This window comes from Schistocerca serialis, chromosome 6 (assembly GCF_023864345.2).
Source record: "Schistocerca serialis cubense isolate TAMUIC-IGC-003099 chromosome 6, iqSchSeri2.2, whole genome shotgun sequence".
NCBI classification, from domain to species: Eukaryota; Metazoa; Arthropoda; class Insecta; order Orthoptera; family Acrididae; genus Schistocerca; species Schistocerca serialis.
Window position 1 is genome coordinate 95,296,591 of NC_064643.1, and position 26,252 is coordinate 95,322,842.

Sequence of the window (26,252 nt, forward strand, 5' to 3'; positions counted from 1 at the left end):
TGCATGGCAATAGCGGAGGTTCGGTGAAACGTGTGGTCGCAAGAGTTTACGTTTCACATCCTGTGACAATATAGTCCGAAACTTTTTAAGGGCACAGGTGCAAATGAAAGGCTTCCTGGATGTGGCGACAGTATTTTCTGGTTGTTAACGTGTTCATCATTCACTGTGTTGTGACCACCACGGCTTATTTCCTTAATTTAGAACATTTCCTTTCCAGAGAGGAAAGTTTCCTGAAAGCTACACTTACTCGTCTGTTTATCTCTTGTTATAGAATCTCTGAAAACTGCATTTATATTGCCCACCGAATGACAGTGCCAGACACAAGATTACTTATCTTAGTCACTGATTAGTGGAATATGTAAACGTAACTGGACCATGTAGAGGCCCCAATAACAGCCTGCTTATACATTCAATACGCATCTTTGTGCCATCGCAGCCGCTGGTAGTTTGTATAGTCACTTACATGTGCGAAACTTCATCAGCGTCTTCGCAGACTGCGGAGAAACTAGTTAGTCCTGTCGTGACGTAATACGTAACACTGCAGCTATACGTCAGGGTTCAATAAACAATCCCCCACCTCACGTGGATAGAAAGTTGGAAAATGTAAAAAGGCAGAGCACGTAATACGGGGTGGGATAGCGACGCGCTCTGCTCCACAGCTATTTGCGTGGCACGCAGCAGCGACTGGGAAAACTAGTCGGCTTCACTTCGTACACGACTTTCACAGTAATTCATCTTGATCTTCGAGTACCGGCACTCTAACTGGTGCACTCAGCAGCAGACTACAGTATGTGTGGCTAATAGTCCATGTGCAGATCCTTTCAGTAGCAATGGTTTCTGTCTGAACCACCATATTATTATTATATATATATATATATATATATATATATATATATATATTTACCGAGGGCATGCAGCTTTACTGTATGGTTAAATGATGATGGCGTCCTCTTGGGTAAAGTATTCCAGAGGTAAAATAGTCCGCCATTTGGATCTCCGGGAGAGGACTACTCAAGAGGACGTCGTTATCAGGAGAAAGAAAACTGGCGTTCTACGAGTCGGAGCGTGGAATGTCAGATCACTTAATCGGGCAGGTAGGTTAGAAAATTTAAAAAGGGAAATGGATAGGTTAAAGTTAGATATAATGGGGATTAGTGAAGTTCGGTGGCAGGAGGAACTAGACTTTTGGTCAGGTGAATACAGGGTTATAAATACAAAATCAAATAGGGGTAATGCAGAAGTAGGTTTAATAATGAATAAAAAATTAGGAGTGCGGGTTACCTACTACAAACAGCATAGTGAGCGCAATATTGTGGCCAAGATAGATGGTTCAAATGGTTCTGAGCAATATGGGACTTAACATCTACGGTCATCAGTCCCCTAGAACTTAGAACTACTTAAACCTAACTAACCTAAGGACATCACACGACACCCAACCATCACGAGGCAGAGAAAATCCCTGACCCCGCCGGGAATCTAACCCGGGAACCCGGGCGTGGGAAGTGAGAACGCTACCGCACGACCACAAGATGCGGGCGCTAAGATAGACACGAAGCCCATGCCTACTACAGTAGTACAAGTTTATATGCCAACTAGCTCTGCAGATGATGAAGAAATTGATGAAATGTATGATGAGATAAAAGAAATTATTCAGGTAGTGAAGGAAGACGAAAATTTAATAGTCATGGTGACTGGAATTCGAGACTAGGAAAAGGGAGAGAAGGAAACATAGCGGATGAATATGGATTGGGGGTGAGAAATGAAAGAGGAAGCCGTCTGGTAGATTTTTGCACAGAGCATAACTTAATCATAGCTAACACTTGGTTAAAGAATCATAAAAGAAGGTTGTATACATGGAAGAATCCTGGAGATACTAGAAGGTATCAGATTATATAATGGTAAGACAGAGATTTAGGAACCAGGTTTTAAATTGTATGACATTTCCAGGGGCATATGTGGACTCTGACCACAATCTATTGGTTATGAACTGTAGATTAAAACTGAAGAAACTGCAAAAAGGTGGGAGTTTAAGGAGATGGGACCTGGATAAACTGACTAAACCAGAGGTTGTACAGAGTTTCAGGGAGAACGTAAGGGAACAACTGACAGGAATGGGGGAAAGAAATACAGTAGAAGAAGAATGGGTAGCTCTGAGGGATGAAGTAGTGAAGGCAGCAGAGGATCAAGTAGATAAAAAGACGAGGGATAGTAGAAATACTTGGGTAACAGAAGAAATATTGAATTTAATTGATGAAAGGAGAAAATATAAAAATGCAGTAAATGAAGCAGGCAAAAAGGAATACAAACGTCTCAAAAATGAGATTGATAGGAAGTGCAAAATGGCTAAGCAAGTATGGCTAGAAGACAAATGTAAGGATGTAGAGGCTTATCTCACTAGGGGTAAGATAGATACTGCCTAGAGGAAATTAAAGAGACCTTTGGAGAAAAGAGAGCCACTTGTATGAATATCAAGAGCTCTGATGGAAACCCAGTTCTAAGCAAAGAAGGGAAAGCAGAAAGGTGGAAGGAGTATATAGAGGGTCTATACAAGGGCGATGTACTTGAGGACAATATTATGGAAATGGAAGAGGATGTAGATGAAGATGAAATGGGAGATACGATACCGCGTGAAGAGTTTGACAGAGCACTGGAAGACCTGAGTCGAAACAAGGCCCCGGGAGTAGACAACATTCCATTGGAACTACTGACGGCCTTGGAAGAGCCAGTCCTGACAGAACTCTACCATCTGGTGAGCAAGATGTATGAGACAGGCGAAATACCTTCAGACTTCAAGAAGAATATAATAATTCCAATCCCAAAGAAAGCGGGTGTTGACAAATGTGAAAATTACCGAGCTGCAAAATAGTATCGCGAATTCTGTACAGACGAATGTAAAAACTGGTAGAAGCCGACCTCGGGGAAGATCCGTTTGGATTCCGTAGAAATGTTGGGACACGTGAGGCAATACTGACCTTACGACTTATCTTACAAGAAAGATTAAGGAAAGGCAAACCTACGTTTCTAGCATATGTAGACTTAGAGAAAGCTTTTGACAATGTTGACTGGAATACTCTCTTTCAAATTCTAAAGATGGCAGGGGTAAAATACAGGGAGCGAAAGGCTATTTACAATTTGTACAGAAACCAGATGGCAGTTATAAGAGCCGAGGGGCATGAAAGGGAAGCAGCGGTTGGGAAGGGAGTGAGACAGGGTTGTAGCCTCCCCTCGATGTTATTCAACATCAGCAAAGCAAAGGACTTGGAAGAGCAGTTGAACGGAATGGACAGTGTCTTGAAAGGACGATAAGAAGATGAACATCAACAAAAGCAAAACGAGGATAATGGAATGTAGTCGAGTTAACTCGGGTGATGCCGAGGGAATTAGATTAGGTAATGAGATACTTAAAGTAGTAAAGGAGTTTTGCTATTTGGGGAGCAAAATAACTGATGATGGTCGAAGTAGAGAGGATATAAAATGTAGACTGGCAATGGCAAGGAAAGCGTTTCTGAAGAAGAGAAATTTGTTAACATCGAGTATAGATTTAAGTGTCAGGAAGTCGTTTCTTAAAGTATTTGTGTGGAGTGTAGCCATTTATGGAAGCGAAACATGGACGATAAATAGTTTGGACAAGAAGAGAATAGAAGCTTTCGAAATGTGGTGCTACAGAAGAATGCTGAAGATTAGGTGGGCTGATCACATAACTAATGAGGAGGCATTGAATAGAATTGGGGAGGAGTTTGTGGCACAACTTGACAAAAAGAAGGGACCAGTTGGTGGGATATGTTCTGAGGCATCAAGGGATCACAAATTTAGCATTGGAGGGCAGCGTGGAGCGTAAAAATCGTAGAGGGAGACACTAAGCAGATTCAGATAGATGTAGGTTGCAGTAGGTACTGGAAGATGAAGAAGCTCGCAGAGGATAGAGCAGCAAGGAGAACTGCATCAAACCAGTCTCAGGACTGAAGACCACAACAACAACAACATATGCGTGCTAATGGGTCAATCGATCTACTACTGCTGTGCCACAACAGCAGAGGACTGTGCGTCTCTCTGGCTTAACAGTGCATACAAGTATGTGGACTTAATGGTGCACATGTGGACTTAACGAAACCATGCGGATGTTGGTGGTTCATTACGATGTACTCCCACGTGCTGTTTACCTATCTTGAGTCACATTACGTCTCCTGAATCAGACAGAAGAGTGCTTTAGAAAGTAAGTATCGGAAGACTAATGTTCCCGTATTGAATGGTGTGTTCTGTGCAACGAAAAAGATTCAGATCAAGACATCCCACCCTCATCACAGCCAGGATTCCTGCTGAGGAAGAATTTAGTGCCATCGCTATATGGCAACGCAGCTTCATTTGATCACGCTCGGGCAATTTGGACTACTCTGAACCGCATCGGAACGCTCTGTCGGAGAGGGCAGACATTCTCAACAACCTTAATTACCACGTCTTTTGACTATGGTGTTGAATGGCAGACAGTTGCTCATGTTGTACCAACGTGTCCTCCACTTGTAGAAAAGGAGCCATTCGAAGATTTCTTGACGGTGACGACGGGACTGATAAAGTATACAAAAGGCCATGATATTCCCCTATGACTATTGTCATTTGTATTACAGTGGATAGCCGTGCTGTTGATATGTGGTAGTTTGGTAATCTTTGTATACATATAGTGACTATTCATGCGAATGAAAAACTCTTAATATGTGCCATACGATAAATAAAGCAATCGGGATCTAATGCAGCGTAAGGAATTCATATAGTTAGAATATTTCTAACAATTCGTTGTAGCTCTAAGATGAGCTTTACTTGGACGAATAAATTTATTTTAGTTAAAATTACAATGGTAGAGATGCACTTTGCAAAGCATAATAACTCCAGCTTTTGGTTTTATCTCCCAATGTGTTTCAACACATTTGCCTCGTCTTCAGTTGGTGCTCTTTAATTACCGGATTTTCGTTGGCAGTTATAATGTACGCGAGGCTCTATGTAATGACTGCGCAGAGATTTTATTTTTATTATTACAAATTGTAATCAGTGTACTGTCTGAATCATTTGTGAACGTACATTCGAAGACAAAAAAAGTAACGCATCACGAAGGAATTATCCGAATGGTCCGAAATGGTCTGTACATGTACAGACAGACAAATGATTACAACTTCAGAAAAATTGTATGATTTGTTGAAGAGAAAGAGCTACGCAAATTGAGCAAGTCAATAAGGCTTTGGTCAACTTCTGGCCCTTATGCAAACAGTTATTGACTGACCGAGTTGTTGGATGTCGTTGTGGGAGATATCGTATAAAATTCTGTCCAATTGGCGCGTTGTATCGTCAAAATCCCGAGCTGGTTCGAGGATCCTGTCCGTAACGCTCTCAGCTGGGAAGAGATTCAGTGACCTTGCTGGCTGAAGTAGGGTGATACACCACCAGATTTTCGTAAAAACATCACCCACACAATTCCGAAGAAAGCAAGGGCCGGCAAGTGTGAGAATTATCACACAATCAGCTTAATAGCTCATGCATCCAAGCTGCTGACAAGAATAATATAAGAAGAACGGTAAAGAAAATTGAGGATGTGTTAGGTGACAATCAGTTTAGCTATAGGAAAGATAAAGGCACCACGAAGGCAGTTCTGGCGTTGTGTTTATGATGAACGCTAAGACAAACGAAAAATCAAGACAAAGTTCATTGGATTTGTCGACCAGGAAAAGCGTTCGACAATGTAAGATGATGCAAGGTGTTCGAAATTCTGAGAAAAATGCCCGAGGGAGGACTCGAACCTCCAGCGGGAGTCGCCGCGCAATCCGTGATATGACGCCTCAAACCGCGCGGCGACTCCGCGCGGCGGAAAAATATCAGTCGAAGACCAAGAATGAAGTGCTCGGATTAGAAAGGGTGCAAGACAGGGATGTAATCTTCCATCCGTACTGATCAATCTACGCACCGAAGAATCAATGACGCAAAGAAAGAGAGGTTCAAGTGTCGGACTCAAATTCAAGAAGAAAGGGTACCAGCGATAAGTTTTGCTGATGACAATGCTGACCTGAGTGAAAATGAAGAAAAATTACAAGATCTGTTGCATGGGAAGAACAGTCTAATGAGCACAGAATATGGATTGAGAGTAAATCGCAGAAAAACGAATGTAATGAGAAATAGCAGAAATGAGAGCAGTGAAAAACTGAACAAGATGGTGGATCACGAAGTAGACGAAGTAATTCTGGTACCCAGGAAGCAAAGCAACCCGTGATGGACTGAGCATGAGATGAAGAGGTCGGCACAGGAGAGGAATTAGTGGCGGGCCGCATAAAACCAGTCAGTCTGATGACTTTAAAAACAAATCTGTTTTCACTAGACAAAAACTGACTATGGGCTCATCAAACAGTATACCCGTATATTCACAGTTTCATTAATAAAATGGGTATATGCTATTTTTTGTCGGCAGAATAGCTTATCTTGATGAGACATTCAGCAGTACAACATTTTTTAGCGGGTTTAACCAAAAATCACAAAGTTGAAATTCACTGAAAACAGGTGTTTTTGTGCTGGTGTGGCCGCTGGATGGTCCGCCACTCGGAAGTTTACGTAACTCTCCGAGGAAACCTGCGCCGCCGGGTTAAAACGCAATATCATACATGAGCGTTAGACTTTGCAAAGGTTTAAACGTGTTATGTACCAAATAACTCTCACAACGCTAGAAAGACATTCAGCTGGCAATAGGATAAGGCATTTAATTTCTTTTATCTCTCATAATGTTCAACAAACCGTTAGATATCCACGAGAGCATCTGATGCTCGCTGACAAATGTTTGCTAGCGACAAAATTCTTAGGATTTGCAGCAAAACGGTAAAAATTGTATAAGTATTAATTTACTTATTTAGTTTACTCCAACATTGGAGCAATAAAATCAAACGTTATACAACAGAGTATACAATGCATAAGTTTAGATCTTAGCAGTCAAAAATTTCTTTCTTCCCCAAAGCTTCTTCATTCGGAGTGATCTGGAGGCTTTTTCTCCTGCCGGTACGATGTAATACTTCCACCATGACAGTTTGAATGTCCGTAGTACGTACTTGTTCTCCAGAAGCAGCTTCTCTATCTTCTATAATGACTGAAACTGAAGAAATGGATTAAAATTTGTGGCACAACCAGGTTCTGAACCCACGTCTTCTGGGTGCTAGGCAGACGTGCCAGCCATAACAGCACAGTACCAATATCGCTAGCAACGCTGCATGGAGTACGTTAGTCGAGTGCCCTCTGCAACACAAACTTCAGTTCACTCCTTCAGCTCATTTTCCAAAAGTAATCAAACAGTTGTTTCAGGAGTTACGTATTGCCAAGGCTCCCTGATATTGGAATAGAACCCCAGTTTTGTATGTAATGGGGAAATCACGCCTGTACCTTAGACGTATATAATCTAGTGATCTTCTGGAACTAAATTTTCCTTGAAACATGTGCGCCTCAACTTTATCTTACACTGCTACAATGCTGTAATGGATAGCACATCTGCCTAGTAACCAGGAGAACCAGGTTCAAGTCCCATCTATGGCGCCAATTTTTATCCATATCATCAGTTTCTATCATTATCAAAGATAAAGTTGAAACTTAATATCTCACGGAAAATTTAACTCCATTACATTAATAGATCTCTTCTCTGTGATCATTTTGGTATTTGGTAATGTTTAATTCATGCACATGCATTTGTACTTGTTGTTTTTGTCTTACTGTTCCAAAAGTAATCAAACAGTTGTTTCAGGAGTTAAGTATTCCGTAAGTGAGAAATGTGGCTAAAAAAGCGTCTATAAATACAGATAGCATCTACACTCCTGGAAATGGAAAAAAGAACACATTGACACCGGTGTGTCAGACCCACCATACTTGCTCCGGACACTGCGAGAGGGCTGTACAAGCAATGATCACACGCACGGCACAGCGGACACACCAGGAACCGCGGTGTTGGCCGTCGAATGGCGCTAGCTGCGCAGCATTTGTGCACCGCCGCCGTCAGTGTCAGCCAGTTTGCCGTGGCATACGGAGCTCCATCGCAGTCTTTAACACTGGTAGCATGCCGCGACAGCGTGGACGTGAACCGTATGTGCAGCTGACGGACTTTGAGCGAGGGCGTATAGTGGGCATGCGGGAGGCCGGGTGGACGTACCGCCGAATTGCTCAACACGTGGGGCCTGAGGTCTCCACAGTACATCGATGTTGTCGCCAGTGGTCGGCGGAAGGTGCACGTGCCCGTCGACCTGGGACCGGACCGCAGCGACGCACGGATGCACGCCAAGACCGTAGGATCCTACGCAGTGCCGTAGGGGACCGCACCGCCACTTCCCAGCAAATTAGGGACACTGTTGCTCCTGGGGTATCGGCGAGGACCATTCGCAACCGTCTCCATGAAGCTGGGCTACGGTCCCGCACACCGTTAGGCCGTCTTCCGCTCACGCCCCAACATCGTGCAGCCCGCCTCCAGTGGTGTCGCGACAGGCGTGAATGGAGGGACGAATGGAGACGTGTCGTCTTCAGCGATGAGAGTCGCTTCTGCCTTGGTGCCAATGATGGTCGTATGCGTGTTTGGCGCCGTGCAGGTGAGCGCCACAATCAGGACTGCATACGACCGAGGCACACAGGGCCAACACCCGGCATCATGATGTGGGGAGCGATCTCCTACACTGGCCGTACACCACTGGTGATCGTCGAGGGGACACTGAATAGTGCACGGTACATCCAAACCGTCATCGAACCCATCCTTCTACCATTCCTAGACCGGCAAGGGAACTTGCTGTTCCAACAGGACAATGCACGTCCGCATGTATCCCGTGCCACCCAACGTGCTCTAGAAGGTGTAAGTCAACTACCCTGGCCAGCAAGATCTCCCGATCTGTCCCCCATTGAGCATGTTTGGGACTGGATGAAGCGTCGTCTCACGCGGTCTGCACGTCCAGCACGAACGCTGATCCAACTGAGGCGCCAGGTGGAAATGGCATGGCAAGCCGTTCCACAGGACTACATCCAGCATCTCTACGATCGTCTCCATGGGAGAATAGCAGCCTGCATTGCTGCGAAAGGTGGATATACACTGTACTAGTGCCGACATTGTGCATGCTCTGTTGCCTGTGTCTATGTGCCTGTAGTTCTGTCAGTGTGATCATGTGATGTATCTGACCCCAGGAATGTGTCAATAAAGTTTCCCCTTCCTGGGACAATGAATTCACGGTGTTCTTATTTCAATTTCCAGGAGTGTAGAATTGTAAATGACCCGCGGCGGCGCTAATGTAGGGGGGTATGGCTTTCCGATGGAGTCACTAACTGCTTAAGTAGACAATGTCGATCGCCTGTCGCGGGCTAAGGTCTTTGGTCGAGGTGCGTGTGCTGTTGGTTTGGCAGGGCCTAGAGAGGCCAGTTGGCCGAGGGACACGTGGCTGGCAAGTTGTGACCTTCCGGGGACTCCAGCTGTCCCGTTAAATCTGTCGGCGGCAAGCCTGGTCGGCTCGCTTAAGAATTGGAGCGGTCGGAGGCGCGAAGGGAGACGGACGTAGCGTGCAACGTGGTCTGAAAGTTCCCGGCTCACTCTTCAAACTTAAGGTGTATAACACCTCGACGATCGCCTGTGTGGGTTTGACGCAATAACGCCCTGGCTGGAATCCTGCAAGTGGCGGGTCGTCCTCATCTGAGTGGAGATGTGTGTTGTTCTCTTATTTTGAGTACCTGATATTGTAAGGCCATGCCTGTGTTATACAGGGTGTGGTCTGTTATACTAACGCGCCTACCAGCGTTTGAGAGCATGACCATCAGTCAGTGTTACTAATTTTAATATGTGTTCTAGGCCATAACTCGTGCAAGAGTATTCCCTGTGATAGCTTTCGCGAACACAAATTATGGCTCGATCTGTGTGGGAGGCAGGGCGGTATATGCGTATGTTTTTGTTATCGAACCAGCAGGCGCTGATCCAATCGGTAGTGAATACTAGTAATATTAAAGAGTGTGAAATTTAACCTATGGGTACCCACTTGCCATTACTCTGTATATATACAGGGTGGTCCATTGATAGTGACCGGGCCAAATATCTGACGAAATAAGGATCAAACGAAAAAACTAAATAGAACGAAACTCGTCTAGCTTAAAGGGGGAAACCACATGGCGCTATGGTTGGCCCGCTAGATGGCGTTGCCATAGGTCAAAGGGATATCATTTTTTTACACATTTATTACACATTCGTGTAGTTCATAAAGAAATATGAATGTTTTAGTTGGACCACTTTTTTCGCTTTGTGGTAGATGGTGCAGTAAAACTCACAAACGTGTATTTGCGGTATTTGCTTCGTGATACATTACCCACGTTAAAATGGACCGTTCACCAATTGCGGAAAAGGTCGATAACGTGTTGTTGTATGGCTATTGTGATCAAAATGCCCAACGGGCATGTGCTATGTATGCTGCTCGGTATCCTGAACGACATCATCCAAGTGTCCGTACCGTTCGCCGGATCGTCCCGCTATTTAAGGAAACAGGAATTGTTCAGCCACATGTGAAACGTCAACCACGACCTGCAACAAATTATGATGCCTAAGTCTGTGTTTTAGCTACTGTCGCGGCTAATCCGCACGTCAGTAGCAGACAAATTGCGCGAGAAGCGGGAATCTCAAAGGGCGTTGGTGTTGAGAATGCTACATCAACATCGATTGCACCCGTACCATATTTCCATGCACCAGGAATTCCATGGCGACGACTTTGAACGTCGTGTACAGTTCTGCCACTGGGCACAAGAGAAATTACGGGACGATGACAGATTTTTCGCACGCGTTCTGTTTAGCGACGAAGCGTCATTCACTAACAGTGGTAACGTAAACCGGCATAATATGCATTATTGGACAACGGAAAATCCACGATGGCTGCAACAAGTGGAACATCAGCGACCTTGCGGGTTAATGTATGGTGCGGCATTATGGGAGGAAGGATAATAGGCCCCCATTTTATCGATGGCAATCCACCGACAAAGCCTGACAACATGCAACAGCGCATGGTCAATGCATGTGCGAACATTACGGAAGGCGAACTACTCGCTGTTGAGAGGAATGTCGTTACACGTATTGCCAAGTGCATTGAGGTTGACGGACATCATTTTGACCATTTATTGCATTAACGTCGTATTTATAGGTAATCACGCTGTAACAGCATGCGTTCTCAGAAATGATAAGTTCACAAAGGTACACGTACCGCATTGGAAGAACCGTAATAAAATGTTCAAACGTACCTACGTTCTGTTTTTTAATTTAAAAAACCTACCTGTTACCAAATGTTCGTCTAAAATTGTGAGCCTTATGTTTGTGACTATTACAGAGCCATCTATCGTAAAGCGAAAAAAGTGGACGAACTAAAACACTCATTTCTTTACGTACTACACGAATATGTAATAAAAAAATGGGGCTTCCTATTTAAAAAAACGTAGTTGATATACGTTTGACCTATGGCAGCGCCATCTAACGGGCCAACCATAGCGCCATCTGGTTCTCCCTTCAAGCTAGACAAGTTTCGTTCTTTGTAGTTTTTTCGTTTGACGCTATTTCGTGACATATTTGGCACGGTCACTATCAATGGAACACCATATATATATATATATATATATATATATATATATATATATATAGGGCTATTACAAATGATTGAAGCGATTTCATAAATTCACTGTAGCTCCATTCATTGACATATGGTCACGACACACTACAGATACGTAGAAAAACTCATAAAGTTTTGTTCGGCTGAAGCCGCACTTCAGGTTTCTGCCGCCAGAGCGCTCGAGAGCGCAGTGAGACAAAACGGCGACAGGAGCCGAGAAAGCGTATGTCGTGCTTGAAATGCACTCACATCAGTCAGTCATAACAGTGCAACGACGCTTCAGGACGAAGTTCAACAAAGATCCACCAACTGCTAACTCCATTCGGCGATGGTATGCGCAGTTTAAAGCTTCTGGATGCCTCTATAAGGGGAAATCAACGGGTCGGCCTGCAGTGAGCGAAGAAACGGTTGAACGCGTGCGGGCAAGTTTCACGCGTAGCCCGCGGAAGTCGACGAATAAAGCAAGCAGGGAGCTAAACGTACCACAGCCGACGGTTTGGAAAATCTTACGGAAAAGGCTAAAGCAGAAGCCTTACCGTTTACAATTTCTACAAGCCCTGACACCCGATGACAAAGTCAAACGCTTTGAATTTTCGGCGCGGTTGCAACATCTCATGGAAGAGGATGCGTTCAGTGCGAAACTTATTTTCAGTGATGAAGCAACATTTTTTCTTAATGGTGAAGTGAACAGACACAATGTGCGAATCTGGGTGGTAGAGAATCCTCACGCATTCGTGCAGCAAATTCGCAATTCACCAAAAGGTAACGTGTTTTGTGCAATCTCACGGTTTAAAGTTTACGGCCCCTTTTTCTTCTGCGAAAAAAACGTTACAGGACACGTGTATCTGGACATGCTGGAAAATTGGCTCATGCCACAACTGGAGACCGACAGCGCCGACTTCATCTTTCAACAGGATGGTGCTCCACCGCACTCCCATCATGATGTTCGGCATTTCTTAAACAGGAGATTGGAAAACCGATGGATCGGTCGTGGTGGAGATCATGATCAGCAATTCATGTCATGGCCTCCACGCTCTCCCGACTTAACCCCATGCTATTTCTTTCTGTGGGGTTATGTGAAAGATTCAGTGTTTAAACCTCCTCTACCAAGAAACGTGCCAGAACTGCGAGCTCGCATCAACGATGCTTTCGAACTCATTCATGGGGACATGCTGCGCCGAGTGTGGGAGGAACTTGATTATCGGCTTTATGTCTGCCGAATCACTAAAGGGGCACATATCGAACATTTTTGAATGCCTATAAAAACTTATATATTACTCCCTGGTCATTCCTGTATGAAAGCTTTATTTGTGCAGATTACTGGTCCCTTTCCATGTGTGTTGGCAGGGTACCTTCGGCGGCAAACGACCAATTCCTGTCCCCTGGGCCCGGAGCAGAGGCGTGTTTGTGGCCGCGGAGGCACTCCGGTCGTCGCACGGAGTCTGGGTTGACCGGCGGTCTGCCGCCCCCACCAGTAGCGTCGTCGGTGCTCGAGTTAAGTTGATCGTTTCGTGTCTGCCACGGCGGAGCGTCGCCGTTTATGCGGGAAACTGTAGTTGGACCTGTTTGGTGAATTTACAGAGCGCTGTATGTTAAGGCGTGTTTGCCAAGCCTGAGATTTTTCCTCATTATACATCTGTAACTGCTCTTTTACAGCTGGCACCCCTTGCTGCTACGCCCCACCGTGTTAGGTTTAAGACCTGTCACTTATCAATATAAGCTGCCGAACCTTACCTTGCTCCACAGCCATTAGCTACTACACTTCCTATCATATTTGGCTGCTCGTTCCTTGTTCGCTATGATAGCCGTCTGCTGTAGCTCTCAGCTTACTTAGAATTTTGGGCAATTGTATAGTTAGTAAAGGCTGTGTCAAAGTTTCTGTTGGTCTGAACCAGTGGAATTACTTCAATTTATCTTGAAATTTGGGCGATTGTATATTTATTAAGCGTTGTTGTTATTGTTTTGGTGCAGTATATGGGTGGCCAGTTATGTTTAAATTTTATAGACTTCCAGTTGGTGTGTTTGAGGGACTGTGTATTTTATTGTTTAGGAGATTTTTTATTAAGGGTTATGCATTGCTAAGCGGCCTTCCAACACTTACAATCACTGGCGTCTCTTCTGAGCACCCCGATATTCGGATGAATGTTGTCCAACTGTTTAACGGTCACCCACGCTTGCAATTTGTTAGTACATTCAACAGCTGTTATTATAATTCATTCGGTTGATAAAACTGTTTGCTGAATCTACTTGCAGCCACGCTCAGTTGCTGTAAGTTTTCTTGTTTTTGGGAAGTCTGTCCTTCTGATTTTGATGTCCTGCTCTGTATAGTGTAATTGTTAAAAAAAATTTAAATTATTTTAGACTGTTCAACTTTTGCTCAATTGTCTGATTCCTTTAACAAGTTTTTAAAATTAATATATTATATTGTCATTAAATAATAAAGTGGAAACAACAAATGATAAATGTGTGGGACCACCTTCCATGTTTTTCCCTTAAGCTACCCCAAACCTAATTGTGAGGTATTAGTAAACACTGACCTTGGTCAGACATTCGATCATTGATCAAACAAAAAATCGTACATTAAAATAATACATGAAATTCGTTGAACCAAAAATTGTGAACAAAAAATAATGAATACAATATTATAGAGTCTCACATCTCTGTTAGTAAAGCTTTTATAGAACATGTTCAGAGGTAGAACTACGACACTTTCATACAAGCTTCATCACAGATGTACTCACTCCTGGAGTAACCGATACAGGCAATAGCAGTAATCTGCTCTCTCCTGTGCTCTACAGCCGTTGGAACTTCCTTGTAGGCTACATCTTTTACATCTCCGCAGAGGATGAACGGCGTCGAAAATCACTTACACGTAGGTCTTGATGTAGAGGAATATGGAACGGATGGTAATTATGGCTGTGAAAAATAACATAACGATTCTGTGGCTGCTAACATCCTCTCTCTGGACACTGGCATGCGGATTTACAGCAGCAAATGCAAGAAATGGTAATGTAGTTTGGTCGCTTTGCTCCCCAAATTGTAAAGTGTAAATTCAGGCACTCATTTCTTTTGAACTGCCAGCTACACAGCTAAGCTATGTCGCCTCCACTGGCGACGCATGAAGAATACAGAAAGTTGCACATTTATAGTTGTGTCGGCCTAAGGTGAACTCTGACAGTTGCAGTGGGTTGCACGGATCAGCTTTGTGGGCCTGCTTCAACCGGTAACACAACACGATTTTGTTCAAAATGTTCAAATGTGTGTGAGTTCCTAAGGGATGAAACTGCTGAGGTCACGATTTTGTAACCGACTCTATGAGAACGCCTCAGTGTTGTCACAGCTCTGTAGACGGCTCCTGTTTGCGCCTGCAGATGGCAGCACTTCATTGTTGAAAACTGGCAACAGCACTGCGAGCTGTCGATTACAGGTATCTCTGTGTGCTTTTGGTTTACTTCTTTAGTTAGCCCTGCTGGGATAGACAGGATGTGCGGATACAGGAGGAGCTGGCCGTAGTTCGTGAACAGCTGAATGCACTTTCGACTACAACCAGCCTCGGAGAGTAGAGTTGGGAATAACGTGGGACACCTCCGGCGTCGCTTTGTGTCGCCCTCGGGCTCTGTAGCCGAGGCACCCGCAAGCTGAGTGGCGGGTGATACATTCACATCGCGCGAGGCGCATTCACTCTGTGAGTGGGCAGGTGATCGCTCCTCCAGCAGGTTCCCAGCACCGCTTACGCTAGGCACTTTATACAGCCCCTTAGCGTAATAGTGTCCAGGGCCGGAAAGAAAGCCAATGTGTACCCGATATGTCAGCTGGCGGGAGGGGCTCATCCGAAAGATGGAGGAGGCCTTGCATGCGGCTATCGAGCGTGCTGGGTGCAGTCGTCTGCAAGGTGTCTCTCACGTCGGCATCAGTGATGCCCATCGCTTGGGTCTGAGGCCATCCTCAGTTCATATGGGCGACTGGCGGAAGGGGTGAAACCTTGCAAGTAGGGTGCAAGTAGACCCCGTGATAGGTCAGGGATGGTCTAAACTCGAGTAGCAGAGACCTCGTGGAACGTACATTTTTTTCTATTTTTGGTAGGCCGTAGTCTGAGGTACTCTGATGAACATTCGCCAGTCGACACACTGAATGTGAAATCAGACCACGTAAAGAATAAAGATACTGCGACTGCCAAAATTTTATCAGTAAATTGGCAAAGTATCCGTAACAAGGTTCCCAAATTTACAGCCCTCCTGAAAATTTGTTGGTCTCAAATTATTCTCCTGTATTGATGACAGTAGTGACGTCTAGAAAGTTAATGACTGTATTTATATTTCCATGATTTGTTATTGTAAAGTCTGTCCTATTTAGGTTTATTCCATTACGCAAAGAGCTGCCATGCGCCCGAGTTTCCCCTGATTTGTCCTAGTTTGAGGGCGTCCTCAGGGGTTTCTATACAACTGTCAGGGGGAAACCCTGACTTTTTTGTGTCTGCAGAAATTAGATTGATTGGGAATAAATACATTTTAACAAATCGCAATTAAAATGCACTAAATGAGGACTGTCACGTAGGTAGTTTCATTAGATTTATGTTAGAAAGCCATCGGCGGGCAGTCTTCGACGCTCTACTTCACACACATTTTCCACACTTCTTTACTGAGAGAAACGAGAAGCCGCAGACAACCTACGATCGCTTGCTGCTCAGAGTCCTGCCTCGCCGTCGACCAACTTGTCGTCGACAGACTCTGTGTATGTCCGTGAAAATAATGCGAACTGACCCAAATGTCCGGGATTTTCTAAGTCCTTGTCGGGACTCGGCAACTAAAGTGATGGCAGGTCTAATTACGCACAACAATATCTTTTCAAGAATTGCTAGACACTGCGCTATTAATCCGAAACCGCGGCAAAAATAGATGATTAGAGACACAAGGGGCAAATAAGTATTTTTGTCACGTACCATTATTTCACCAAGTACTCACTGTGAAATCTGAAGGCAGAGTTAGTTCATACTCTGTGCCCCCTGTGCGTTTAAGATATGTACTAAGATACTTCGAAGAGATGAAGTGATTTAACTGAGACATGTTGTTGTCATTGTTGTTGTTATGGCCTTCAGTCCGAAGATTGGTTTGATCAGCTCTCCATGTTACTCTGTCCGACGAAGCCTCTGCATCTCCGTATAAAAATGGTTCAAATGGCTCTGAGCACTATGGGACTTAACTTCTGAGGTCATCAGTCCCCTACAACTTAGAACTACTTAAACCTAACTAACCTAAGGACATCACACACTTCTATGCCCGAGCCAGGATTCGAATCTGCGACCGTAGCGGTCGCGCGGTTCCAGACTATAGCGCCTAGAACCGCTCGGCCACTCCGGCCGGCCATCTCCATATAAGCAATGCAACCTACATCCTTCTAAATCTACTTCCTGTATTCACCTCTTGGTCTCCCTCTACGATTTTAACCTCCCGCACTTCCCCCCAGTACTACACTGGTGAACCCTTGATCTTCTAACATCCGATTCCTTCTTCTAGTCAGGTTGCGCCACAAATTTATTTTCTCTCTAATGCGATTCATTACCTCCTCATAAGTTACATGATGTACCCACCTAATTTTCAGCATTCTTCTGTAGCACCTCATTTCCAGACTTTCTATTCTCTTTTTTTCCAAGCTATTTATCGTCCATGTTGCACGTCCATACATGGCTACACTCCATACAAATACTTTCAGAAAAGATACTCGATGTTAACAAATTTCTCTTCTTCAGAAACACCTTAGTTGACGTTGTCAATCTACATTTTATATCCTCCCCACATCGGTCATCATCAGTTATTTTGCCGCTCTAATAGTAAAACTCACCTACTACTTTAAGTGCCTCGCTTCCCATTCTAATACCCTCAGCTTCACCTGATTTAATTCGACTACATTCCATTTTCCTCGTTTTGATTTTGTTTATGTTCATGTTATATCCTCCTTCCAATACGCCGCTCTTTCCGTTCAAATGCTCTTCCAAGTCCTCTGCAGTCTCTGACAGAATTACAGTGTTATCGGTAGACCTCAAAGTTTTTGTTTCTTCTCCCTACTCCAAAATTTTCTTTGGTATCCTTCAGTGCTTGCTCAACGTATAGTTTGAATAACATCAAGGGTAGGATACAACCCTCTCTCACACCCTTCTCAACCATTGCTTCCCTTTTATGCCCCTCGATTCTTATAACGTGTCTGGTTTCTGTACAAGTTGTAAGTAGCCTTTCGCTCCCTGTGTTTTACCCCTGCTACCTTCAGAATTTCAAAGAGAGTACTCCAGTCAAGATTGTCAAAACGTTTGTTTAAGTCTACATATGCTACAAACGTAGGTTTGCATTTCCTTAACCTATCTTCTAAGATAAGTCGTAGGGTCAGTACTGCGTCGTGTGTTCCTACATTTGACCGGAATCCAAACTGATCTTCCCCGACATCAGCTTCTACACGTTTTTTCCATTCGTCGATAAAGAATTCGTGTTAGTATTTCGCAATCATAATAGTTCGGTAATATTCACACCTCTCAGCACCTGTTTTCTATGGAATTGGAAAATACAATCGTCCTGAAGTCTTACGCTATTTCAGCTCTCTCATTTCTTCCACAGCAGATGGAAGAATTTTGTCTTGGCTAGCTCTCCCAAAGGTATCAGTAGTTCTGACAATACCGTCTACTCCCTGGGCTTTGTTTCGACATAGGTCTTTCAGTGTTCTGTGAAATTCTTCTCGCAGTATCATATCTCCCATCTCATCTTCTTCCTCAAATACACCTCCCTTGTATAGACCTCCTGTATACTCCTTCCATCATTCAGCTTCCCATTCTTTGCTTAGGACTGGTTTTCTGTCGGATCTTTATATTCACACAGCTGCTTCTATTTCCTTAAAATGTCTCTTCAGTTTTCCTTTCCACTAGTGCTATATGCTTCTAATCCCTACATTTGTCCTCTGGCCATTCCGGCTTACCCATTTTGCACTTCCTGTCAAACTCATTTTACGACACTTGTATTCCTTTTCCCCTCCTTCATATGCTGCATTTTTATATTTCCTCTTTTCACCAATGAAGCTCAATTATCCAAGGATTTCTGCTAGGACTTGTCTTTTTATCTGATCCTCTGCCATCTTCACTATTTCGCCTCTCGAAGCTACCAATTCGTCTTCTCCTATATTTCTTTCCCCTGTTCTTGTGAATCGCTCCCTAATGCTACCTCAAACTCTCAAAAACCTATGGTTCTTTCAGTTTATCCTGGTCCCATCTCCTTAAATTCCTACTTTTTTGCACCTTCTTCAGTTTTAATCTACAGTTCGTAAAAATATATTGTCGTCAGATTCCAGATCTGCCCCTGGAAATATCTTAGAATTTAAAACCGTGCTCTGAAACCTCTGTCTCACCTTTATATAATCAGTCTGAAACCTTCCGGTGTCTCCTGGTCTCTTCCACGTATACAACCTTCTTTGATAATTCTTAAGGCAAGTGTTAGCCATGACTAAATTATGCTCTCTGCAAGATTCTTTCAGGCAGCTTCCTCTTTCATTCAATTCCCCCATTTCATATTCACCTACTATTTTTCCTTCTCTTCATTTTCCAACTATCTAATTCCTTTCCCCCATCAAAATTAAAGTTTCGCCTCACTTAACTTTCTGAGTATTTTTTTTATCTCATAATATGGTGGGTGTGGGCTTCGAGTCTATCTTGAACACGATAACGGGTTCACTATGCACATCATAGTAGCTTACTCGCATTCATATTTTCTTACTCATTATTAAATCTACTCCTGTGTAACACCCATTTGATTTTGTATTTATAATCGTGTATTCGCCTGACCAGGTGTACTGCGTCTCCTGCCACTGTACTTCACTGATTTCCATTATATCTAACTTCAACCCATGGATTTTCGTTTTCAAATTCTCTAACCTACCTGCGTCCGCAGCTCGTGGTCGTGTGGTAGCGTTCTCGCTTCCCGCGCCCGGGTTCCCGGGTTCGATTCCCGGCGGGGTCAGGGATTTTCTCTGCCTCGTGATGACTGGGTGCTGTGTGCTGTCCTTAGGTTAGTTAGGTTTACGTAGTTCTAAGTTCTAGGGGACTGATGACCATAGATGTTAAGTCCCATAGTGCTCAGAGCCATTAACCTACCTGCCCGAGTAATGGATCTGACATTCAACACTGTGATCCGTAGAGCGCCAGTTTTATTTCTCCTGATGACGACATCCTCCTGAGTAGACCCAGCCCGGAGATCCGAATGGAGCACTATTCTACCTCCGAAATATTTTACCCAAGAGGATGCCATCATTTAACCATACAGTCAAGTTGCATGCCCTCGGTAAAAAATCCTCTTGCTTTCACCCATTCGTAGTACCAGCAGAGCAAGTCCGATTCGGTTGATGTCACAAGGCCAGATCAGTCAATCATTCACTCTGTTGCCGCTGTATCTACTGAAAAGGCTACTGTCCCTTTTCAGGAACCGCACGTTTGTCTGGTCTCTAAACAGATACCTCTTTGTTGTGGCTGCAACTACGGTACGGCTATCTGCATCGCTGAGACATGCAAGCCACCACACCAAAGGCAAGGTCCGCGGTTCATGGAGAGCAAGACCAAAATAGTTTGGGACCTGGAAGATCACGTATTGATCGTGTTTTCTCTATAAGCCAGATACTCTAAAAACACTGCGAATTTAATCCCCAACGTGGACTTTTAAAAGGTGTTCGAAAGGGTGGTGAGAACTAAGACATGAAATATTAGTAGACTATAGCATTCCTCGGCATTCAATAACGTCAGTTCAGAGTCTGTAGGAGATACGGCATCGCTCAACCATTAGTACCGGAACGAGAAGAATTACAGGAGTAGTAAGACGAGGGTGTCCTGCTTGGCACACAGTATTTAAAATACACAGAAATGACACTGTCAGTAAGTGTCAAAAGAAAATGGGAGGTTCATACCCATCGAGATGTACGGTATGTAACTCCCTGCATTTTGTTTTGTTTTGTTATGTGAAGTGGCAGATACTGAAGACAACTTTCAACGAGCTTTATTGTTCTTACATATAACGATAAAACAATATAATTTAATCATATCCATAAAGGGAAGTAAATATATGGCGATCTGGTTAGAAAAGAACAGATTAGAGTTAAATCATAATTGAAAATATCGTACTAGCACAAGTCCATGTACTCAGTTACCTGCTCTGCGATATCTCTTAACCGTACGACAATGATCCTGAAAAGCAACCATAAAGGTGCTTACAAAGGTTAGGTAAGATTAAGAGAACGCTCCTGAACAAAACCAGGAAAGAGACAATGCTTCTATAACACTATGACTGTACCTTTACTGCTCTGTGGAACCGAAGCATAGATTTTTACGACCAAACAATTATAGAGAATTGAAGCGGCAGAAATAACACTATTACGAACTTTGGCAGAATATAAATTACAAAATCGTAAGAGGAACAGTGACGTAAGGGCGGAGCTCGATGTTATAAGAAGAGTACAATATTTCCAAGAGTATAGAAACGAATGGCATGACCATCTACTATGTATGGATAAAAGCTGAATATCAAGGAAAACCTATGACCACAGATAAAACTGTAAGACGGAGGATACGACGACCAGGAAGAAGATAATTTGATCAGCTTTAAAGTGCTTGGTTTCGGAACAGACAAAGATGTCTAAGAAATTCTGTTACTCGCTCCTGTGAACGCGAACGCGTTATGCAGATCTTGGTATCTCTCGCGTCCATCTTGAAAAGATAATCTAAAGATGCCTAAATAAGGCGAAACTCGTCGTTGAAAAACAAAATAAATAAAATTGCAACCAAGACTGTTTTTAACCAATAAAGATGTCTAACCCGGAAGTGTACATGTAGACTGGCGTAACAGCCGTGGGTGAAGTGCTTAGCTAACTTCCACTTTTCATTTTCAAACACATGTGTAATATTACGTATTACAAGTCGTAATGGTCAAATCATTTTTCACAGACACAGGCCCTTTGACTCTTCAGAGATGTCACTAAACCCACCCAAAGATGTAAACAACCAGGCATGAGCAGCGTCTATTAGACGGAGGGGGTCCGACAGCCGATCATTTCCATTCATTCCACCAGGAAGGAGGTACACGGCTCATTTTGTCTGCAGTTCAGCCATGCCTAGACGGTCAGTACCGCGGTTAGATCGCGTCCGCATTGTTACTTTGTGCTAGGAAGGGCTCTCAACAAGGGAAGTGTCCAGGCGTCTCTGAGTGAACACTTTGTGCTAGGAAGGGCTCTCAACAAGGGAAGTGTCCAGGCGTCTCTGAGTGAACACTTTGTGCTAGGAAGGGCTCTCAACAAGGGAAGTGTCCAGGCGTCTCTGAGTGAACACTTTGTGCTAGGAAGGGCTCTCAACAAGGGAAGTGTCCAGGCGTCTCTGAGTGAACACTTTGTGCTAGGAAGGGCTCTCAACAAGGGAAGTGTCCAGGCGTCTCTGAGTGAACACTTTGTGCTACGAAGGGCTCTCAACAAGGGAAGTGTCCAGGCGTCTCTGAGTGAACACTTTGTGCTAGGAAGGGCTCTCAACAAGGGAAGTGTCCAGGCGTCTCTGAGTGAACCAAACCGATGTTCGGACATGGAGGAGATACAGAGAGACAGGAACTGTTTATAACATGTCTCGCTCAGGCCGTCCAAGGGATACTACTGCAGTAGATGACCGCTGCCTACGGATTATGGCTCGGAGGAACCCTGACAGCAACGCCACCACGTTGAATAATGCTTTCCGTGCAGCCACAGGACGTCGTGTTACGATTCAAACTGTCCGCAATAGGCTGCATGATGCGCAACTTCACTCCCGACGTTCATGGCGAGGTCCATCTTTGTAACCACGGCACCATGCAGTGCGGTACAGACGGGCCCAACAACATGCCGAATGGACCGCTCATTATTGGCATCACGTTCTCTTCACCAATGTGTGTCGCATATGCCTTCAACCAGACAATCGTCAGACACGTGTCTGGAGGCAATCAGGTGAGCCTGAAAGTCTTACACACATTGTCCAGCGAGTACAGCAAGGTGGAGGTTCCCTGCAGTTTTAGCGTGGCATTATGTGGGGTCGACGTACGCCGCTGGTGGTCATGGAAGGCGCCGTAACGACCCTACGATACGTGAATGCCGTCCTCCGACCGATAGTGCAACCAATCGGCAACATATTGGCGAGGCATTCGTCTTCATGGACGACAATTCGCGCCCCATTGTGCACATCTTGTAAATGACTTCCTTCAGGATAACGACATCAAATGGTTCAAATGGCTCTGAGAACTATGGGACTTAACATCTGAGGTCATCAGTCCCCTAGAACTTAGAAGTACATAAACCTAACTAACCTAAGGACATCACACACATCCATGCCCGAGGCAGGATTCGAACCTGCGAAGGTAGCAGTCTCGTGGTTCCGGACTGAAGCGCCTAGAACCGCTCGGCACACCGGCCAGCGATAACAACATCGCTCGACTAGAGTGGCCAGTATGTTCTCCAGACATGAACGTTATCGAACATGCCTGGGATAGATTGAAAAGGGCTGTTTATGGACGACGTGACCCACCAACCACTCTGAGCTATCTATGCCGAATCGCCGTTGAGGAATGGGACAATCTGGACCAACAGTGCCTTGATGAACTTGTGGATTACTAGAGGTAACGGTGTGTACAACAATCTGGACCACCACCTCTGAAGGTCTCGCGGTGTGGTGGTAGAACATGCAGTGTGTAGTTTTCTTGAGCAATAAATAGGGCGGAAATGATGTTCATGTTTATGTCTATTCCAATTTTGTGTATAGGTTCCGGAACTCTCTGAACAGAGTTGGTACAAAACTTTTTTTGATGTGTTAAACATGTGTTTGAAAATCACAAGTCGTCGAAATCGGCTAATCGCACGATTTAAATGAAGGTCATTTACATTATAGTCTACTAATGACCATGTTTTCTTTTCTTAAGAGTGATTTGTGTAGGTCTGGTGTTACGAGCTGCAGTGAATGGCACTCTCTTACCTGAGAGAGCTCGAAGAGCCGCGTATGGTCGTCACTGCAACAAAAAGAGAAAGAACCGTCAATAATTTGTTTAAGACAGCTGGAATCGCAATGTAAGATTACATAGTTTAACAATGGCTACTATTAATGTACAATTGTACAAAACAGAAACAGGTTTCAATGTTTTACTCTTCTTTGAAATGCTTACCAGCATTGTGTATAACCCGCTGCCAGCAATGTTAAAGTCCATTAGTACTGTCACTTGTTGATAGTTCAAGTGGAGCAGTCTACTGCTCGACTGATCTCTAAAAAAACCTCTGAAGTGAATGCCGCGAAGTGTTCCCCACATCTTAGCAATCAAGCATAGGACCTAAGTCAGGAGAATACAGTGGCGGGTACAGCACCTCACCTCAGAGCCCCACCGATCGATCACGTCGTTCACAGCACGCGCTGCTTGCTGGCGAGCATTGTCATGCAAAATGATGGATGGGTTCAGCATAAACTGTCACCGCTTCTTTCTCGATGCTGGTCGCAGGTTGTGTACAAAACAAAAGTTGTATAGTATATGGAAAGTATGAACGGTAACAGCATGCTGTAGAACAACATCATCAGAGTCGTACAAGAGAATCATGACAACTTTCACATTGCTGCGGTCCTTTTTTTTTTCATCTAACAGTGGCACTTGCTCCCAACACCCTCAATTATTTGTTGGATATACTCTAATCTCTGCCTTCCCTTACAGTTTTTGCCCTCTGCAGCTCCCTCTAATACCATGGAAGATATTCCCTGATGCTTTAACCCACTTTCTATCACCCTGCCCCTTCTTACTGTTGGTGTTCTCCATATATCCCTTTCGTCGCCGATTCTACAGAGAACCCCATTTCTCATCTTATCTATCCACCTTGTTACCAACATCCTCGTACAGCACCACATTTAAAGCGCTCCGATACTCATCTGCTCCGGTTTTCCCACAGTTCATGATTCACTACCATTCAATAAGGTAACAAAAGTCTTGCGTTAGCGATATGCACATATACAGATGAGGGTAGTATCGCGTAGACAACGTATAAAAGGTGCGTTTGCGGAGCTGTCATTTGCACTCAGGTCAGGCATGTGAAAAGTTTTCCAGTGTGATCCAGGCCGCACGACTGGTATTAACAAACTTTGAACGCGGAATGGTAGTTGGAGCTAGACGCATGGGTCACTCCATTTCGGGAATCGTTAGGGAATTCAATATTTCGAGATCCACAGTGTCAAGAGTGTGCCGAGATTACCAAATATTAGGCATTACCTCTCATCACGGGTAACGTAGTGGCTGACGGCCTTCACTTAAACACTGAGAGCAGCGCCGTTTTGCGTAGAACTGTCAGTACTAACTGAGAAGCAGTACCACGTGAAATAACCACAGAAATCAATGTGGGACGTACGATGAATGTATTCATTACGACAGTGCGCCGAAATTTGGCAGCGGACGACCGACGCGAGTGCCTTTGCTAACAGCACGACATCGCTTGCAGTGCCTCTCCTAGGCTCGTGACCACAGCGGTTGTACTCTCTAGACGACTGGAAAACCGTGGCCTGGTCAGATGAGTATCGATTTTAGTTGGTAAGAGTTGATGATAGGGTTCGAATGTGGCGCAAAGCCCTAGAAGCCATGGAGCTAATTGTCGTCAAACGGCTGTGCAAGCTGGTTGTGGCTCCATAATGGTGTGGGCTGTGGTTACATGGAATGAACTGGGTCCTCTGGTCTAACTCAACCTGTCATTGACTAGATGTTTATGTTCCACTACATGTAGACCATTTGCAGCCAATCAACGATGTCATGTCAGTGGGCCACAATGTTTGCGATTGGTTTGAGGAAAATTCTGGACAATTCGGGGGAATTATTTGGCCACCCAGATCGCTGACATTTATGGGACATAATAGAGATGCCAGTTAGTGGACAACATCCTGCACCGGCAACACTTTCGCAGTTACGGGCGCTTATAGATGCAGCATGAATTAGTTGTTCTGCAGGCGAGTGCCAACGACTTGTCGAGTCCATGCCACGTCGAGTTCCTGCGCTCCTTTGGGCAAAAGGAGGTCCGACATCAGATTAGGAGGTGTCCCATGACTTTTGTCACCACACTGTACAATGATGTGCTCCGAACGCACATTGACCGAATGTTGTTCTTCAAATCAAGCCGATGTTTGATACCAGTAGACTTCACTCGGTCATACTTCTCTGCCCTCTTTGCCTGTGCTGGTTTCATTTTTATGTCCTCGTCGCTTCGTCCGCCATAAATAATATTGCTTTCAATGTAGCAGAATTGCTTCATCTCATCTACTTCTTGGTCACCAATTTTAATGTTAACTTTATTGTTAATCTCATATCTGTTACTTACTAGTCACTTCTTTCGTTTTTCTTCGGTTTACTCTCAATCTAGATTCTGCATCCATGTACTGTACGTTCAGTTCTACAGGTACTGTAATTCTTCATTTAGGATAGCAACGTCATCAGCGAATCTTATCACTGTTATCCTTTCACCCTCAATTTTAATTCCACTACCCATTCTCTTTTTTTTTTGTAGTTGTTCTTCCATGTGTACATTTAAAGTAAGTGGCGAAACACTGTATACGTTTCTTACAACCTTTTTAATTCGAACATTTCATTCTTAGTC

The 26,252-nt window shown here is 44.2% G+C and overlaps 1 protein-coding gene across 1 annotated transcript in view; it reads right to left on the minus strand.

Moving 5' to 3' along the window:
• The window catches only part of LOC126484657 (uncharacterized), a 327,587-nt gene that overhangs the window by 109,037 nt on the left and 192,298 nt on the right, over window positions 1–26,252 (minus strand). Inside the window, exon 3 of the mRNA XM_050108248.1 lies at window positions 23,614–23,647. Coding sequence (XP_049964205.1) covers window positions 23,614–23,647 — 34 coding nt within the window. The remainder of the gene's footprint in view (window positions 1–23,613; window positions 23,648–26,252) is intronic.